At 38.8% G+C, this 19,642-nt stretch overlaps 1 protein-coding gene across 4 annotated transcripts in view; it reads right to left on the bottom strand.

Moving 5' to 3' along the window:
- Positions 1–19,642, bottom strand: part of ODAD2 (outer dynein arm docking complex subunit 2) — a 261,250-nt gene that overhangs the window by 239,311 nt on the left and 2,297 nt on the right. For all 4 annotated transcript variants that reach the window (XM_063637276.1, XM_055275003.2, XM_063637275.1 and 1 more), the window contains exons 2-7: positions 17,987–18,249; positions 9,762–9,919; positions 7,388–7,580; positions 6,555–6,661; positions 6,214–6,350; positions 3,847–3,963 (exon numbers count right to left, since the gene is read on the bottom strand). In XM_063637276.1, coding sequence (XP_063493346.1) covers positions 3,847–3,963; positions 6,214–6,350; positions 6,555–6,661; positions 7,388–7,580; positions 9,762–9,919; positions 17,987–18,210 — 936 coding nt within the window. In that variant the 5' untranslated portion in view covers positions 18,211–18,249. The remainder of the gene's footprint in view (positions 1–3,846; positions 3,964–6,213; positions 6,351–6,554; positions 6,662–7,387; positions 7,581–9,761; positions 9,920–17,986; positions 18,250–19,642) is intronic.

A 19,642-nucleotide genomic window follows, 5' to 3' on the forward strand; every position in this document is an offset into this window, starting at 1 on the left:
GGAACTGGGACTCTCATACATTGCCTACATCAATGTGAAATATTGCAACCACTATGGACAGCAGTTTACCAGTTGCTTAAACATACAACTACCGTATGACCTTACCATTTCATTCTTAGGTTTTTAATCTAGGCACAATGAAATTATATGATCATACAAATCCTTGTACAAAAATGTTCTTAGTAGTTTTATTTGTAATAGCCCAAAACCTGAAATAACTACACATCTATTAACAGGAGAGTGGATAAACAAATTGTGCCATATCCATACAATGGAATAATACACACCCATAAAAGCAATAAATTAATGATAGATGAAAAGCATAGATGAATCTCAAAAGGAAACAAAAAACTGCATAAACCATACCACAAAAATTACAGAACACCAAGGAAGATCCTAAAGGCCTCCAAAGAGGGGAAAAACAAATGGTTTATGTGGAAACATAAGCCTTTGAAATGCTAACTAAAAATTAATTTCAAACGATTACTCTAGAAACAACTGAGAGAAAATAATAAAGGTATTCTCTAACATCCGAATCCTCAATTTTTTCCCTCTGATGTGCATCTTTTACTCAGGAGGGTCTACCAAATGATGGGTGCACCAAGAAAAGAAAAACTGGAGCTGGGCATGGTGGTGCACACCGGTAATCCCAGCACTTTGGGAGGCCGAGACAGGTGGATCACCTGAGATTAGGAGTTTGAGACCAGCTTGGCCAAAATGGCAAAACCCCATCTCTACTAAGAGTACAAAATTAGTCAGGTGTGGTGGTGTGCACCTGGAATCCCAGCTACTATGGGGGCTGAGGCAGAAGAACCACATGAACTCAGGAGGTGGAGGTTGCAGTGAGCCAAGATCACACCACCGCACTCCAGCCTGGGTGACAGAGCAAGACTCCATCTCAAAAAAAGAAAAGAAAAGGAAAACTGAATAGAAGGCAACTTCCTCAACATGCTAAAGGCCATATAAGAAAATCCCACAGCTAACATCAGGCTCAATGGTGAAAGCCTAAAAGCTTTGCAATTAAGATCAGGAGTCAGGCTAGGCACGGTGGCTCACAGCTGTAATCCCAGCACTTTGGGAGGCCAAGGCAAGCAGATTACTTGAGGCCAGGAGTTCGAGACCAGCCTAGTCAACATGGTGAAACCCCATCTCTACTAAAAATCTAAAAATTAGCAGAGCATGGTGGCAGATGCTTGTGATTCCAGCTACTCAGGAGCTCGAGGCACGAGAATCACTTGAACCCGGGAGGGGAGGTGAAGGTTGCAGTGAGCCAAGATCTATGCCACTGCACTCCAGCCTGCAGCCTGGGTAACAGAGTGAGACTCTACCCCCCCAAAAAAAAAAGATCAGGAATCAGACAAGGATGCCTGCTTTTACCACTCTTATTCAACATAGTCCAGGAAGTCCTAGCCACAGTAACTGGTCAAGAAAAAGAAATTGTAAAAGAGTCTAAATTGGAAAGGAAGAAGTAAAACTATCTGTATACAGATCGCATGATCTTGTATGCAGAAAAACCTAAGAATACACACACATACACACAGAGTTAAATGAATTCAGTGAAGTTGTGAAATTCAATCTTGATTTTAACACTCAAAAATTAGATCTGATTTGATCACTCAAAAGTTGTATTTCTATACACTAGCAGTGAATAATCAAAAATAAAATTTAGAAAACAATTTCATTTACATTAGCATCAAAAATAATAAAATGTTAATGAGTAAATATAATGGAGAAAAACTTGTACACTGAAAACTTCTAAACATTGCTGAAAGCCATTAAATACACAGATAAATGGAAAGATATCTCCTGTTCATAAACTGGAGGACTTAATATGGTTAAGATGGCAATACTATTTAAAGCAATTCATAAATTCAATGAGGTCTCTATCAAAATCCCAATGGCATTTCTTGCAGAAATGTAAAACCAAGCCTAAAACTCATATAGAATGTCAAGGAATACCAAATAGCCAAAACAGTATTAAAAAACAAGAACAAAGTTGGAGGACTCACACTTCCTGATGTCAAAACTATTATAACTATAGTAATCAAAACAATGTGATACTGATATAAAGAAAGACATATAGACCAACGGAATAGAACTAAAAGTCCCCAAGTAAACTCTTCCATCTATGATCAATTGATTTTCAACAAGAATGCCGAGACCATCCAAAGGAGAAAGAACAATCTCTTCAACAAATTGTGCTGGGAAAACTGAATATCCACATGCAAAAGAATGAAATTGGGCTGGGCGCGGTGGCTCACGCTTGTAATCCCAGCACTTTGGGAGGCCGAGGCGGGCGGATCACGAGGTCAGGAGATCGAGACCACAGTGAAACCCCATCTCTACTAAAAATACAAAAAGTTAGCCGGGCGTGGTGGCGGGCGCCTGTAGTCCCAGCTACTCGGAGAGGCTGAGGCAGGAGAATGGCGTGAACCCGGGAGGCGGAGCTTGCAGTGAGCCGAGATTGCGCCACTGCACTCCAGCCTGGGCGACAGAGCGAGACTCCGTCTCAAAAAAAAAAAAAAAAAAAAAAAAAGAATGAAATTGGAGCCTAATGGACAAAAATCAACTCAAAAGAGATCAAGGGCCTAAAGTTAAGAGCTAAAACTATACAATCCTTAGAGGAAAAACACGGGCAAATTTTGCATGACGTTGGATTTGGCAATGATTTATTAAATATGATATCAAAAGCATAGGCAACATAAGAAAAAATAGGTAAATTAGGCTTTGTCAAAATTAAAAATGTTTCTGCATCAAAGGACACTATCAAGAAAGTTATAAGGCAACCTGCAGAACAAGAGAAAAAATTTGCAAACCTTCTATCTAATAAGGGGGTTAATATCGGGTATACACAAAAACTACAACAACAAAAAGATTCAATTTAAAATATAAGCTAAGGACTCAAGCAGACATTTCTTCAAAAAAGATATATAGATAACCAACAAATATATGAAAATGTGGTTGACATCACTAATTGTTATGGAAATGCAAATCAAAGCCCCAATGGGATACCACTTCACACTGACTACGATGTTTATAATTAAACAACAACCTAGAAAATAAGAATTATTAACAAGGATGTGAAGAAAGTGGAATCTTTGGATAATGCTGGTGAGAATGAAAATGGTGTGGCCCCCATGGAAAACAGGTTGGTAGTTCCTCCAAAAGTTAAATACAGAATTATCATATGACCCAGAAATTCCACTTTTAGGAAAAGACTCAAAAGAATTGAAAATAGGAACTCAACAGATACCTGTACACCAATATTCACAGCAGCACTATTCACAATACCCAAAAGGTGGAAACAACCCAAGTGTCCATCAAGGGATGAATGCATAAAGCAAAGGTGATCTATACATAAACAAAATAATATTCTACCATAAAAGAATGAAATTCTGATACATGCTATAGCACGGATGAGCCTTGAAAACACTATGCTAAGTGAAAGAAGCCAGACACAAAAGGACAAATATTATATCATCCCAGTGATATGAAATATCTAAAATAAGCAAACTGATAGAAATAGCAGATCAGAGTTAACCAGGAAGTCAGGGAAGAAGGAATGGGGAATTATTGCTTAATGGGTGTAGAGTTCAAGCTGGAGAGACGAAAAAGACTTGGAAACTGACAATAGTTATATTTGTACAACATTGTGAATGTAATTAATGCCACCGAACGCTGAACAATGATACCACATTTACAATATTTTTATGTTATGTTGTAAAAAAAACACTAACAATAAAAAGTGTCCAAAAATAGGCAAAATTACTATTTTTCTTGTACCATAGAAAGTTGTAGTTTAGTAACATAATGCTATGAAAGCTCAAAAGAAACCATAAAACTTACCTGTTTAGACATATTTTCTGAAAATTTTGGTGACTCTTCTCTTAAAAATGCGACAAGGTTTTTATAAATTGAACCTTTTCTCTCATAATTAACGTCCCCTTCATCATCTGTTTTGCCCTTTGGGAAAAAACAAGTTTCGTTCTATGATTAACATAAGAACAATTATAAGAACCTGATCAATACATCACAAGCTAAGCACACGTATTATTTTCATCTCTGAAGGATCTATATGGTAGTCTTTATACAGGAAATGTATAGGCAAAATCCTTCCCCCTTAATTTAATGTTATCTATTTTTCCATTCATTCACTCATTCCTTCCTTCATTCAATTGTTCATTCATTCAGCAAGGCTTTACTGAGTACCTCCTATATGCATGTAAGGCACTCTGCTATTCAGCAGAGAAGTGAGAGCTTCCTTCTCTCCACTGTCCTCTACTCTGAAAATGCATTATGACCTCACGAGCCTTAGTTGACGATGTCATAAAAGTCTTCAAGGTTAGAATTTAACCATGGAAAAGCCTATGTTTCTGTTTGTTACACTCTGTTCTTCTGTCTGTGGCATGGTTGCTATAGGCTTATTTTCTGGATCTCTGTGTAACGATCGGTCCACACACCCATGTGTCTCTCTCTCTTCTTGTGTCTTTCCTTTCCTCATTTTCCTTTTCTTCCCTACCTCTATTGTTCTTCCATAACAGAATATATATATATATGTATGTATACACACACATCACATATGTACATAAATACATATAACTGCAGTGTGTTATATATAACTGTATACACAAAAACATTTCTATACATATAACCAGTGTGTTTTAAATTTTGTTGTAATTATTGAGTAGTTTTATGGTCCTCGTCTTTCATTTTTTTAAAACTTAAAGGGATACTTAGATATCTCCATGCTAAATAAGTTATATGTATGTAGATCAATAATAACCTTTGATAGAAATAAAGACTCCCTGCCCCCCCTCCAGAAGGTCAAAGAAAATCATTCCTTCTTTTGTCCCTTTATTCCTAGAGATTTCATTTTTCTAAAATATCATGATAAACCAAAGCAAAATCTTATTCGTCTACTTCCTCTTTGTAGAAATGAGCTCAGTGTCATGCTAATAAGAAAAGCACCAAAAGGCATGTCAGAAAGATGACTATAGGTAATCAGAAAGAGGCTCCAGCATTTTGGTACCAACCCAAGCCAACATGTAACAACCCTCCAGGCAGTCCCCTGTGGTGGCTGGGTCCCCATTAAGGACTTGGATCCTCCTTGTAGAATTTTGTTTCTGAGTTCCAAATTTATGTTGAAGATACTGAGGGCAGGATGTTGCAGAGGTGAAAGCTAAGCTCTTTCTAGCTGGTTCTGTGAATAGGGATGAGACTGAAAGTGTTTTAATCCAGAACACTGTGTGCTGTTTATCACTCAGCTCAAAGCCCAGCCACCCAGCCTCTACTTTGTGCTACTCACGCGGGAATCTGCAATGTCGTATTTCTCCTTTCACCAGGCTAGGTTAGGCTCCGTCATTAGAATCAGCTAAAGGAAGACTGAAAGGCTGGGAGAGGGAGGAGGGACCTGCTGCTTCCTGCTGGCCCACTGTCCCTGTTAGAGTCACCCCAGCAACGGCCCTTCTTTCCACACAGTGGCAGTTACTGCCAGTAGCAACGGTTGGTTCCAGTTTCCAGGTTTGTTGATTTTTCACAGTCCCAGAAACAGGCTCACTTCACCCCCTGGGAAATATCACTATCAGTCATCCAGTGCTCCATTTTCAAAGGTCCGGGTCCTAGCTCTGCCAGCTCTACAAGGATCCTCTTCCCGAGGTATGAGCATTAACTGGGCAGTGCCCACTCTCCAGAGATCTGGAGTCCTGCCTCATGGAGATGGTCTGAACTCTGTGGGGACCAGCACAGACTGGAAGTGGATCCTCCCCAGAGATCTGGGTCCCAGCTCCATGGGGCACTGTCTCCTACCTTCTACATTTAGATAAGCCCCTCTCTTTCCCTTTGTCCCTCCAACTCTTAGGATGCAAGCTACAGACATGACATCTGTATTATCTCAATGTTCCTTTTTTGACCTTTCTATCCTTTGGTAACTGTGTAACGAATCAGTGAAGTGATTATGTTAAAGACATTTATAAAGTGGAATGGGTCACTTTGAAGCCCATTTCTTATCAGATTGGCTTAATGACCTGCAGTGGAGAATAAGAGAGCTAATTCTGAAGCTATTTTGGATTTGCCAAGCAAGCATATATCAAAGGAATCTGCTTCTATCCCACGGAATGGTAATTCATTCTCTGTGGTCATTGGGACACACCCTTGAGACATCTACAGCTAACCAAAGTCCACTGGCTTTAGTTACGTTTTTAAAAATTTACTTACACCATTTAAAAATACTCCTCCTGCACTGCAAGTAATGCACAGAGTCTCACCATCGTGAGGTTTCACCAGCACATAACAAATTTCCCCATGAATTTGTCTCCACGGTGGGGCTCGACATCCATTTGAAAATTCATAATCTGAAACCAATCATCAAGCAATTAACAGGAGTTCCTTAACCTAGAGTTTGGTAAAAAGTGTTGGCTTCCACAAAATAAATATTGTGGAAATTTTAAGCTTTCCCCTTCTTAAACCTTCTCTTGTAATGTAGACATTGAAAGCATTTTGCAAATGTAATTATGAAAATGTAAATAACATAAAATGAGCCTGAGAAAACATCAAACCTGAGGTATATTCAATAGATTCCAAGACTGTTTGGTCTCCTTTTCCTGAGAAACGTTTGAGCAGTTCTATATCCTTCTTCACCGTCATGGGACTTAAACTTATTTCTCTGAAATAAACGTTTAAAATGTCAGCTTAAATACTTTAAACAGAATCGAGGAAACACATGAACACATTTCATTGTATCAGGAGAAATATCTTTTTTGTAATTAAAATTGCAGTTAATTTTAGCCATGCTATAATTTTATAACAGCACTGTCAACACATCAAGTAATTAGTGATTTATGTTTAATGCAACATTAAACGTACTCCATTAAATATTCACTTTATTTCATGCTGATAATATTCTAACACTAAAAATATTAGAAAATGAACATGCTTTGGACTATACAAACTACATGACATCTGCATTATAATTTAATAATTTGTGTAATAGTCTTGAGAGCATTTGAAAATAACAAGGCCACCTAATGTCTTCAGAATTGCATGAAACCCCACCAGAATGTTTTAGTGATGTTACCTGCAATTTTTAATTTTTAGAACTGGAATAAATGAATCCCAAGAAAATTGTTTGTTCCAATAAAATGTAAAGTTAAATCCATAGCAATAACTTCCACACTTTACTTTTCTTATGTCTTTTTTTCTAAAACTCTGAAAGCAACTTTGTAACTAATTTTTAAAGGTTCCTTTTTAATTTTTTAATTTTAATTTTAATATTTTATTATTTATTTAACTATCTATTTTGAGACAGAGTCTTGCTCTGTCACCCAGGCTGGAGTTCAGTGGTGCAATCTTGGCTCAATACAATAGAGGTTCCTTTTTGAAAAAGACTCACAATGAAATATGTTTTAGAGAATGATTGAGGAGGTACAGATCCAATTGCTTAAGCAGCATAGCGATCTTCATCTTAATTTCACTTTCAGGATCATCATCTCTGGTAATTTTGCCAAGAATATTTAATGCAATTGAGTCTACTTTCATTGTATTATAATCGGAGCCCAAGATTTTTACTATGAGGTCTCTGTTAGCTGCCAAAAAAAAAAAAAAAGGAGACAAATAAAAATTATCCTCTTGTCTTCTAGCATAACAAACATTAAGACTAATAAATCCTTCAAAGTCCATCCAGACGTGTTTCTTTCATTAAGCTTTTTCTAATCGACCCAATTAGAATTCATCTTTACGTCTGAGATTCCATTGCTTTTAGGAACTTTCTTCTATCTCATGAGATGCTCTAGTTTGTATTGTAATATCATCTATATATCTCCCTAATAGCACAAAGACCAAGACAGTCATTAATTCTTTCTTTTTTAACTGGCTGTGGGGCATTGTTCAGAATGCACAATCAATTAATACACTCAGAATTTATTTGAAGATAGAGAAATAGTGATCTCCTTAGAAGAATCATCACTAGAACTATACGTGCATGTGTGTATGTGTGTGTAGCAGTGCTGGGTATTTATAAAGGCTTTCTTTCCAAAATAGCATGCTTTCCTAAGCCTACAGACCCAGTAGCACTCTTTTGCAACTATTCAAATGGCTTAATATTTGCAATGCCATATGATCTTAGAGTTGGAAAGCACATCTAGCCATATATATAATATATACATAATGTAATTATACATATATTTAAATTATAGTGAAAAACAAATACCAATTCATTATCAAGGCTGATATAGATGTGAAAGTTGAACCTAGAGGTGCTGAAAACAGAATTTGGTTAATGTCAAAAACCAATATGGTTGAAAATGAAGGAGAAAGGAAAACCCTTGTTTAGAATGGAGAAATTGGAGAAAGATGAAAATATGTATGCATTGAGATGGGGGTGGAGAGGAAGGCCTATGAGACTAATTCAGAAAGCTTAACTTAAATGAAATGAAGAAAAGTATAGTGAAGGCATTAACATTCCCATGTGGTCACGGGATATGCCACGGCCTTAAGGCTGAGGAAAGGACTTCACTGGCGGGGAGGAGAGCAGTGAAAAGGAGACAAAGGAATCAACCATTTATTGAGCATCTCAACTTAACAACCTTATGACTGTCATCACACAGAGATTTACAAAAAGAGCAGGCGGATTCTGGGGAATGGCATAAACCTGACTACCAAATTGCCATGTACCATGCAACTTGGACCTGAAACTAAGGGTTATACCAAAATTCTTGCAGAAATGGCAAAATGCAGCAAAGGATAAGTATTTAGTGAATGGATAAGTATTTAGCGATATAGAACTCTATGTATTATAGAGTGGATGGATAAGTATATAGCTATATAGAACTCTATGTCTAGCAATTGAGTTGAATTGAATGAATAATCTTTCATCTATTAACTACCTTCTTGAATTCAGCTTTATTCTTCAAGACTTGATACCCTCAGCAAGCATAAAAAGAGGTTGCTATCCTGAGGTTGGCATAAAAAAAAAAAGACCATCTTCCCGTCTCACACAGAAATGGGCAAAATTCAAATACCTTGTGCCAGAAACTCATTGGTCACATAATTCCAATAAAGCAGAACACATACATTATCACCTATGATTAGGTATTTCTACTCATAAGAAACATTTACAACACAATTATAGCAGGCAACCACATTCATTTTTTGCATGTTAGATGATTAGATGACAGTGCAAACATCACATATTTTTAAGAAGAAGAAAAATATTTGCCACAAAGTTGAATGACTGTAACTACTCACAGAAGACTGTGAAGTCCACAGTGGAATATGGCTGAGAAAAGTGGAAAGGGAGATTATTAAAAGCCGTCTCTGCTAAAGAAAGAGCCTACATTCATTTTAAAGGAAATAGATTGTCATTCAATCTATTCCTTGGCAGTATGCCAAGAGAGAGTGGATTCAGAGGCCAGCCCTTGTCATCTGTCTTCTCTCCTGACACTGACCTAACAGGCTACAGCCCCCTGTGCTTTCCAGAAGCTGAGAAGGTTCTCTTTCAAACCACATGCTAAAATCAGAAACCTAGAAACTTACCAGTGGTAAGGTAGCAGGCCTTTCATTTTAAAGCAGAAATTTGATAGGAGCATAATATTGCAGCCAAGGAAAATTAATAACATTTTCATGAAGTTGTACATTTGACTTTTTACCTTGTAGATTGTAGAATTTTTTTCAAGAGACTCTAACAAATGATCCTCCCACCCTTTCCCCATTTTCCCAGCAAGATTGTTTCTAACAGTTCAAATCACAGACTGGAGCATTAAGATCACCTTCAACACATGCTTGGGCTTCCTTCAACTTCCCAGTTTTGGCAATAAGTAGCAAGCGTGACAGCTGCCCAAAGCTCCTGATTTTAATTTGTGGTACAGAGAGAAATAGCAAAGGCTGTCCATTTTTATCAACTTCTTCTGATTTGACTGTTGTTTCACTAAAAAATAAAAATAAAAAATTGAAAGCTTCATGCTACCTAGAGGCCAGTAGAAGCTAAATTTAAGACATTTAGACAGATTATTCCTATATCTCATTATAAAATACAGAAAATATAAATACATCTGGTTAGTAGCTCATCTGTTTTCCCACTTTCTTCCACACGCAAACTCTTAAATCCTCAAACTTACCAGCAACCCTAGTGACCAACAGCATATAACCAAGGAAGAATTTTTTTTTTTTTTTTTTTTTTTTGAGACGGAATCTCGCTGTGTCCCCCAGGTTGGAGTGCAGTGGCGCGATCCCAGCTCACTGCAAGCTCCGCCTCCTGGGTTCACGCCATTATCCTGCCTCAGCCTCCCGAGTATCTGGGACTACGGGCGCCCGCCAACACGCCCGGCTAATTTTTTGTATTTTTAGTAGAAACGGGGTTTCACCGTGTTAGCCAAGATGGTCTCAATCTCCTGACCTCATGATCCGCCCGTCTCGGCCTCCCAAAGTGGTGGGATTACAGGCGTGAGCCACCGCACCCGGCCGAATTTTTTTTTTTTTTTTAGCAATTTCTTGAATTCACAATTGAACTCAAATAGTCACAGTTTTTGTTTTTGTTTTCTAAAATGTGTTGATTTCTGGCATCTTTTTAAAAATCATTGGTTCTGCAAAACCCTTCATGCTTTGGGATTTCTAATGTTATTTTATTTATAAAATTTTTACACCACAGTAATTAGTGGTTAGGAGTTTTCTTGGCTACACTGTGTTTATGAACAAAAAAGCTATAAAAAAAGCAAACTCAAGGCAAACTAGATCCTCTCTGTGAATTCCTTTCCCACTCTAAACTCCTTTATTTGGTTTGCCTTGGGATAATAGGCAGTTTTTCTAAATGGACTCTTCCTGATCAAAAGTTATTGAGTCTCCTAGCTTTGTGTTTCCATCCATTTTAATGATTTTTTTCAGGTTGGCATTTAAAAAATATTAAGACGTTTTCATGGAAGTGATATTTCTATAGATTTCTACCACTTACAACATTAACTAAATTGTCTAGGTTTTGTATTACAGGAGGCTATCTCTGATGAAACTCCTGACACCTTCATACCTGATCTAGCTTTTTTTTTTTTTTTTTTTTTTTGAGACAGAGTATCCCTCTTTCACCAGGGTTGGAGTGCAGTGGCGTGATCTCGGGTCACTGCAACCTCTGCCTCCTGAGCTCAAGCAATCCTCCCACCTCAGCCTCCAAGTAGCTGGGACTAGAGGCACATGTCACCATGCCTCGCTAATTTTTGTATTTTTAGTAGACACGGGGTTACACTATGTTGGCTAGGCTGGTCTTGAATTCCTGAGCTCAAGGGATCCACACACCTCGGCCTCCCAAAGTACTGGGATTACAGGCGTGAGCTACCACACCTGGCCTGATCTAACATATTTTGAATTGCAATGTAGATACACAGATGTAAAATGTTGCTAGTTCATCAGAGAAAGTAAATCTGACCGACCCAGATTACTTATTACTGACAATCTCACTGGAATAAAAACAAGAGAATAGGAACTAGGGGAGACAGAATGATGTTCACATCTGAATCCCCAAAACCTATGAACATGTCACCTTACATGGCAAAAGGGACTTTGCATAGAAATTAAGTCAAGGATCCTGAGATGGGGAGACTATTCTGGGTATTTGGAGGAAGCCAAACATAAACACCAGGGTTCTTATAAGAGGAAGACAGGAGGGACAGAGGCAGCAACGGGGTTATGCTAATGGAAGCAGCAGTCACAGTGATGTGGAGACATGAGCCAAGGAGCCATGAGCCATGAGTCATGAGCCAAGGAACATAAGGGCCTCTAGAAGCTGGAAAAGCAAAGAATAAATTCTCCTTAAGCATCCAGAAGGAATGCAACCCTGCCGATGCCTTGATTTTAGCCCTGCAGATTCATTTTAGACCTCTGACCTCTAGAGCTGTAAGATAATACATTTGTGTGTGTTAAGCCATTAGGTTTGTGGCAATGTGTTACCACAGCAAAAGAGGGCTCACAGAGGGACTTTATGAGTCCGATTCTGCTGGGTGCAGATAGGGACTGCCCCTATCTCCAGCACTTCAGATAGGAACTGCACATAGAAGACATTTAGTAAATATCTGTGGAATAAATGAATGAATAAAATATTTCTAGACTTGCCAATGACATGCATTGTGTACAAAATGTATATTTTCTCTAAAATTAAGCTTCTGGAATAATGTCCTTAGAACTGAGAGATTTCTTAAAGGCCTGTTACCTAAAGGTTACTTCACATCAAGGGCTGGCCATCACACTAAGTGGATGGTGAGAGGACTAAGTAATAGGCTGACCGAATGCCAAAGATACCAAGCTACTTAACTAGAGAGAGTGAAACTCCTGGTGAGAAACCAAAGGGCACAGGTGACATTTTTCATTGCTTCTACCAGTTGAAGCCTGTAACTTAACAGAGAAGTCAGAAATAAAATGCCAGCTACATTAACCAGGCATGGTGGCACCTGCTTGTGGTCCCAGCTACTTGGGAGGCTGAGGTGGGAGGATCACTTGAGCTTGGGAGGCGGAGGTTGCAGTGAGCCAACATCACACCACTGCACTCCAACCTGAGTGACAGAGTGAGAACCCCTCTCAAAAAATAAAATAAAAATAGATTTAAAAAATAAAAAACGCCAGCTATGGACAAGATTTTGAAGAGGAAGTTTCAGTTTTCAGGCTCACAGTTTCTAACACCTGAAGAATGAGCTCTTGGAAAGAAAAATGCTGCACCCACCTTGTGAAGGTCAGGAAGAATGAGCTATCAAACACTCCAATGACCTGATGGAGACACTTTTAAACCAGAATCGTGGAAAGGAGCTAAAAATTCTGTTTATACTCTAAAGCAAGAAAGCAGAAAAGTGTCTTTTTTCTTTAATCCTCAGTATCGAGTTTAGTGTCCTTTTTTTTTTAAGAGACAGGATCTTGCTCTGTCACCCAGGCTGGAGTGCAGTGGCACAATCATAGCTCTCTGCAGCCTCGAACTCCTGGGCTCAAGGGATTCTTCTCCCTCAGCTTCCCAAGCAGATGGGACTACAGCCGCACGCTACCACACCTGGCTGTTTATTTATTTATTGGTCTGTTTATTTATTTATTATTTATTTTTTAGAGACAAGGTCTTGCTATGTTGCCCAGGCTAGCCTTGAACTCCTGGGTTTGAGCGATCCTTCCATCTCCACCTCCAAACGTGCTGGGAATACTGGCAAGGGCCACCGCACCCAGCCTCATTTAGTGTCTTACTACCTAATAAATGTATGTCTAAATAGTAACATAGAAAATAAGGCTATAGCTAAGAAACTAGAAGTTCTCAGGGACAAAATATAAACAGCTCAGTAACAAAACTTACAGCCACTGACCCTACTACTGTGACTTAGAAATTTTACCAAAATGCAATAATTATTGTCTCATAAACCAATATTATTTTATAGGTTGAGTGTAACCTTAGAGATCATATAAATTCAGGCTTTCATGATATTGATCACAAAACTAAGGTCCAGAGAGGTATGAATTGTGTGTGAATTGCGCATTCTTGCAGGGAAGAGAGCCATCGCTCAGGCGACCTGATTTCCTGTCCCAACTCCTACCAGAATATATTTTTATCTCGATGCATATATATCACTGAGATGCAGTGGAGTGAGATTTAAAACTAAAATATGGCAATATTATAGCACATTTGATTCAAAATCATACTGTAGTTCTACCAGAGAAGGAAAAAAAATCAGGTAATATCATTTTCACCATGTGATTCTGAGTGCTTATCCAATTTATAAATTTCCCAAGCTACATTAGAAAGAATCAAAGTGCCTCGGTTCTATGTACCACAGATGGTATTGCCATTGACTGGTGTCATTTGTTCTTAGTTTACAGCAAATTTAGGCTTCATTCTGAGGTGTTTTAGGAAGACCATTAATTTCATCCTGTCTGATAAGAACAAAAGCAATTGCAAATGATAATACAAAGAGACCTATGATTTCCATGAAATGAAAGTAGAGCTATTGGACCCCCAGCCCCCACCCCAAAATTAAACTTGGAGAGATGATGACAAATGTTATAACATGATGAAAACACTGGGAATCACCCCAAAATTAAACTTGGAGAGATGATGACAAATGTTATAACATGATGAAAACACTGGGAATCATTCTAAGGAAAAGACAATCACGTAACATGAACAGGGCTATGCCCATCTATTCAATTAATAACGATCTACACAAAAGGACAGAAGGCAGTTGATGAAACATAAAACCTTTCCAGTGTGTGACTAAAGTATCAGTTTCAGTATCAGATGCTCATTAGCCTAATCAGAAAAAGGATGATCAAACTTTTATTGACTGTTGCCCACAGTGCATTTGGAATGTGCAATATCAAATGAGAACTAAAGCCACAGATATAAATATATTGCCATCAATGTCTGCAGAGACCAACAAAAAAGGGGTAGCTTATCTACTTCGGCAGAATTCCAGTGTAGATAAAACTTAACTTGTTTTGGAACAAGACGCCTGAGAGGTCTACCCACAAGGAGAGGCATCCACCTTTACTTTAAAGTATCCAAGGACATTCCTATTTGGTAGAAACACATCCAGAGACTCCAAGTTCAAATCCTTCAGGATAATCGTGGCCTTACACATGGATGCCCAGACCTGAGTCCTGTCTGGAAGGAAAGTAGCTTCCCCACTTTGAATAAATGTATAATAGTGTACTAACAGCAGAGAAGCCAGAAGAGTGTGCATGGTCCAAAGGGCAATGAATGAGGTCATGGGGACAGTTTTGATAATAAATTCTTTGGGCAATTGAGAATATCTCTGGTTGACATCACTTGTTGTCATAGCAAACACTGAGTGGCTACGGGTTACTGAGCTTTCTTTGGTTTGCGGAGTAGACCAAGTGGCATGGTCAAGACCTGGATGCTAAAGCATCTGGTATTTTCCATTATGACCAAAATCTCAGCTGTACCCTTTGCCTTCTTCAAGGCAATCTTGGTTTTCATCAGAGCCAGGCAAGCACAGTTTCCTTCAAATACAACAGTAATACCTCTCTCTACCCTTCCAGTACCAAAGATATCAATAACGGTCAGACACAAAAAGAATGGATTGAGAAATTAGCCCAAGGAAAAGTTGCATAGTAAATGTGACAGAAGTATAAAAATCAAGGGGTCATTGTTTCAAAATGTCAAAATGTCCTTCTGAGGAGGGAACACTATGCATAAAGACTGCATGCAGAGCTGGACACAGCGGCTCAAGTCTGAAATACCAGCAATTCAGGGGGCCAAGGTAGAAGGATCTCTTGAGGCCAAAAGTACAAGACCAGTCAGAGCAACATAGTGAGATCCTGTCTCTACAAAAAAAAAAAAATGGAAAAATTGACCAGGCATAGTAGTACGTGCCTATAGTCCTAGCTGCTTGAGGGGCTGAGGTGGGAGGACCCATTGAGCCTAGGAGTTTGAGCTGCAGTGAACTATGATCATGCCACTGCAGTCCAGCCTGGGCAACAGAGCCAGACCCTGTCTTAAATAAATACATAAATAACTGTGTGCTGAGATTTAAGAATGGAAATAAAGCAAAAAGAATCTGGACAAGAATAGTGGGAAATAGTGATAGATTTGAGAGGTGTGTGTCACAGCCCACCTAACTAGGGGTCAGATGTGATCATGTTTGTGCTTGGAGCACAAAATTTGTACAGAGGCAAAACAATTACAATCATGATATTCTTTTCTGTCATCTGCTTTAAATGCATTTTTATAAAATTAATTTTTTTTTTGAGATGGAGTTTCTCTCTGTCGCCCAGGCTGGAGTTCTGTGGTGCAATCTCGGTTCACTGCAACCTCCACCTCCCAGACTCAAGCAATTCTCCTGCCTCAGCCTCCCTAGTAGCTGAGATTACAGAACGTGCCAGCACGCCCGGCTAATTTTTGTATTTTCAGTAGAGACAGGATTTCACCATATTGGCCAGGCTGGTCTTGAACTCCTGATCTCTGGTGATCTGCCCACCTTGGCCTTTCAAAGAATTGGGACTACAGGTGTGAGCCACCGTGATCAGCCAAGTAGTTAATACATTTTTAATTTGTTTTATGTAGGAGATGATATTTCAAAGGTTAGGAAAAAAGCTGAACAATACAGAAATGACAAGCACTTCCGGAGAAAGTAACCACTGGCACAGTTAGAAATAAAATGCACCATTAAAAAAATAAGATTTCAGGCCGGGCGTGGTGGTTCACACCTGTAATTCTAACACTTTGGGAGGCTGAGGCAGGCGGGTTGCCTGAGCTCAGGAGTTCAAGACCAGCCTGGGCAACACAGTGAAACCCCATCTCTACTAAAATACAAAAAACTAGCCAGGCGTCGTGGTGGACGCCTATATTCCCAGCTACTTAGGAGGCTGAGGCAGGAGAATCTCTTGAACCTGAGAGGCGGAAGTTGCAGTGAACCAAGATTACACCACTGCACTCCAGCCTGGGCAAAAGAGCGAGACTCCATCTCCAGAAAAAATAAATAAATAAATAAATATGACTTCAAACAACTCAGAGAGAAGGCCAATCAATAGAATTAAAGAGCTCTTGAAATGCAGTTTAAGAATGGTTTTGCTGCAGTTCTAAAAATGAAATTCTGACTTCATTCTCACAAATAATCCCAAAGGGAGAAAAGGGAAAAGGCATCTACAGGAAGCTTTGGCTAGCTAGGGAACTGTTTTTGATATGATCAGACTGTAAAAGTTCATATCCAGAACAAAGAAGAACAAGGTGGTAGAAAATAGAATGCCTAAGGTGCAAAATAAACTGAGGCTGGCAAAAATATATATGTATGTGTGTGTGTGTGTGTGTGTGTGTGTGCGTGTATGTATTTGTTAGCTTGCTTATTGTATAATTATAATGCTTAATGAAATAATATTCTTATACAATTATATTTAATTTGTTCACATAATTTATGCGTCTGTGTGTATATATATATTTTAGCCATGTTTGAATGAGATAGATCGAGAGTTCACTGTTTGAGACAGAAGTAAATTTTTTTTTATCTCAGATTTGAAAGGCTCTAATCTGAGGACAACAATAATTCTTTTTTTTTTTTTTTTTTTTTTTTTGAGACGGAGTCTCGCTCTGTCACCCAGGCTGGAGTGCAGTGGCGCAATCTCGGCTCACTGCAAGCTCCGCCTCCTGGGTTCACGCCATTCTCCTGCCTCAGCCTCTCCTAGTAGCTGGGACTACAGGCGCCCGCCACCACGCCCGGCTAATTTTTTGTATTTTTAGTAGAGACGGGGTTTCACCGTGGTCTCGATCTCCTGACCTCGTGATCCGCCCGCTTCGGCCTCCCAAAGTGCTGGGATTACAAGCGTGAGCCACCGCGCCCGGCCAACAATACCCTTGTATTGAGCAAAATCAAAATTCATCATTCATCACCCCTCCCCGCCGCCCCCTGCTTCTATCCTAGGAATTGATCAATTTAAATACCAGAAGAGATTTCATCTACATCAGAGGGCACAAAACCAATGGCTCCTGGCATCTGGCAGGTAATATGGAAGTACCCCACACATTTATAGAAATAAAATTCAGAAGAATATAGATGATCTGGTGTGGTGGCTCATGCCTGTAATCCTAGCATTTTAGAAGGCTGAGGCAGGAGGATCCCTTGAGGCCAGGAATTTGAGACCACCCTCTGCAACATAGCGAGACCCCATCTCTAAAAAGTATATATATATATATATATACCCACATATGGGTGGAAAGGCCAGGCATAAAGCAGCAATAAATGTTGGCAGTGTAGTGACCTGGATAATGGATGCCCTGTTAAAAGAAATTTACCCACAAAAATTAAAATTTTGTTCAATTTGAAAACTTAAATTTAAAACTTAGAAAGATACTGTGTTGGCCAAGCTGAATACCCTCAGACTTCACCTGTGTGTCTCTGGTTCGCATTTCCTGGTTTAGAGGGCTTCTGAGGTTCAGAGAGGTTAGGTGACTTGCCCCCAAACCTAGAACCAATTGATAATCATATGTACAACGAAGATATCAGATCCTAGAAGCAAGTAACTGGCTTACCTGACAACATAACCTGATGCAAATGCTGAGGGCGCCAAACTTGTGTTCCACTCAAGTGGTTCCACAAAAACAAATTTTGCCTCTTGGGGATGTTTATAGATAAAACTCTCCACAAACATAATAATTTCTTTCAATATCGCTTCATTTAGAGGGGTGATTTCGAGGGTTCCAGTTCCATGTCTGGCAGCAGTCCACTGCGCCAATTTCGTCAGAGCCACACCCATGGGATCCGCCAGTGCTCAGACCTGAGCTTAGCACACACACTACATCAGAGTAGAAAGAGAAAGAGACAATAGCATCCACCTTTTCCTTGGAACATTTTTCATTCTCAAGACTTTAAACTAGTACTCCTCATCCCACATTCTGCTTATTAATTTTGGAAGATTGATTTTTTTTAATTATCTAATTGCTCTTCAGTTCAATGAAGCAGTAAACCAGCACTAGGTAAAACTGCCTAGTGTTTAAGAAATTTCCGGTATTTGCCCTGAAATTAATAACTTCTTTCTAATTTCCCTGGGGCCTAAGAGAGAAGATTCAAACAGATAGGCATAAAACCCAAACAGAAAACTCCAAGAGTGGAAAACAAAGAAGTGGAAGAGGTTGGTATTAAGGGCTTTTGTTCACAGCTCTGTTGGGAGTCAGCAGTTTCAGGGACAAATATTCCTTTGAGCCAGGACACACATTGTTTAGAATTACACTATTAAACTGAATACTGTTATCCTGACTTTCTTATAGTGACAATATCTGTATCCATCACAATGATGACTGAAGAACATGATTCTGATAGCTCTGGTTTCCCCAAGTGCCATCTGAGTTAAAAAAGAAATAGAATAAGAACAGTATTGTGAAATATAATTTTTTTTCTGAAAATTGATATAGGACACATTGATCCTATTACCAGAATATCTGGACAACCCAAATACTATTTTCCCTGCCTGTATATCCTGCCCAGATGACATTTTACTGTAATTCACAACCTTCTTAAGAGTTAATGTGAGAGATGTAGGAATAAGTGAGAGTCTTTCAGCCTTTTTACCTAAATTAGTTATCGGAAGAGTCTAGCAGTAAAATTTAAAACCAATTCAAGTGAGACAAATTTCACACTGGCTAAATAGAAATTAGTCTGTAAAAGAAGATCTTTTAAAAAGTAACAAAATCTGTAACGTTAAATAAGAGCCAAGTTAGAAAGCAAGTTCTGACTTCATAATGAACATTTAAGGCTTTTTTTGCAGATAATCTATACTTGTTTCTTTTCTCATTTGTAATAACACTTATTGATAAAATCTTTCTTCCAGAATATTAGAAGAATGGTTATACAGTTAAATATAGAATAAAATTGGCTTTCTTCTCCCATCATTATTACAAAGGCATAAAGTACAAAGATTAGACTTAGAGATTTTACATTCTGTACTGTATTAAATCTTAGAACTATCTATTAAATTCAATCACAGGAGATCATTGGATCACAACAGGGCAGTACTTTCTGCTGATAAAGAGTATAGAAATATTATAGAGATGTCTAGCTATCAACATGATAGGAAAGGGGGCATTATCGGCCTTTAGTGTTGAGGACCGACAATGTAAAATACCCTTCTGTGCAGGACAGTACCTCAGAAGGAAGAATTCTGCTGTAACCTCCAGGCACCTGGTAAGTGA

The sequence above is a fragment of the Symphalangus syndactylus genome, chromosome 4 (genome assembly GCF_028878055.3).
Source record: "Symphalangus syndactylus isolate Jambi chromosome 4, NHGRI_mSymSyn1-v2.1_pri, whole genome shotgun sequence".
In the NCBI taxonomy this organism is placed as follows: domain Eukaryota; kingdom Metazoa; phylum Chordata; class Mammalia; order Primates; family Hylobatidae; genus Symphalangus; species Symphalangus syndactylus.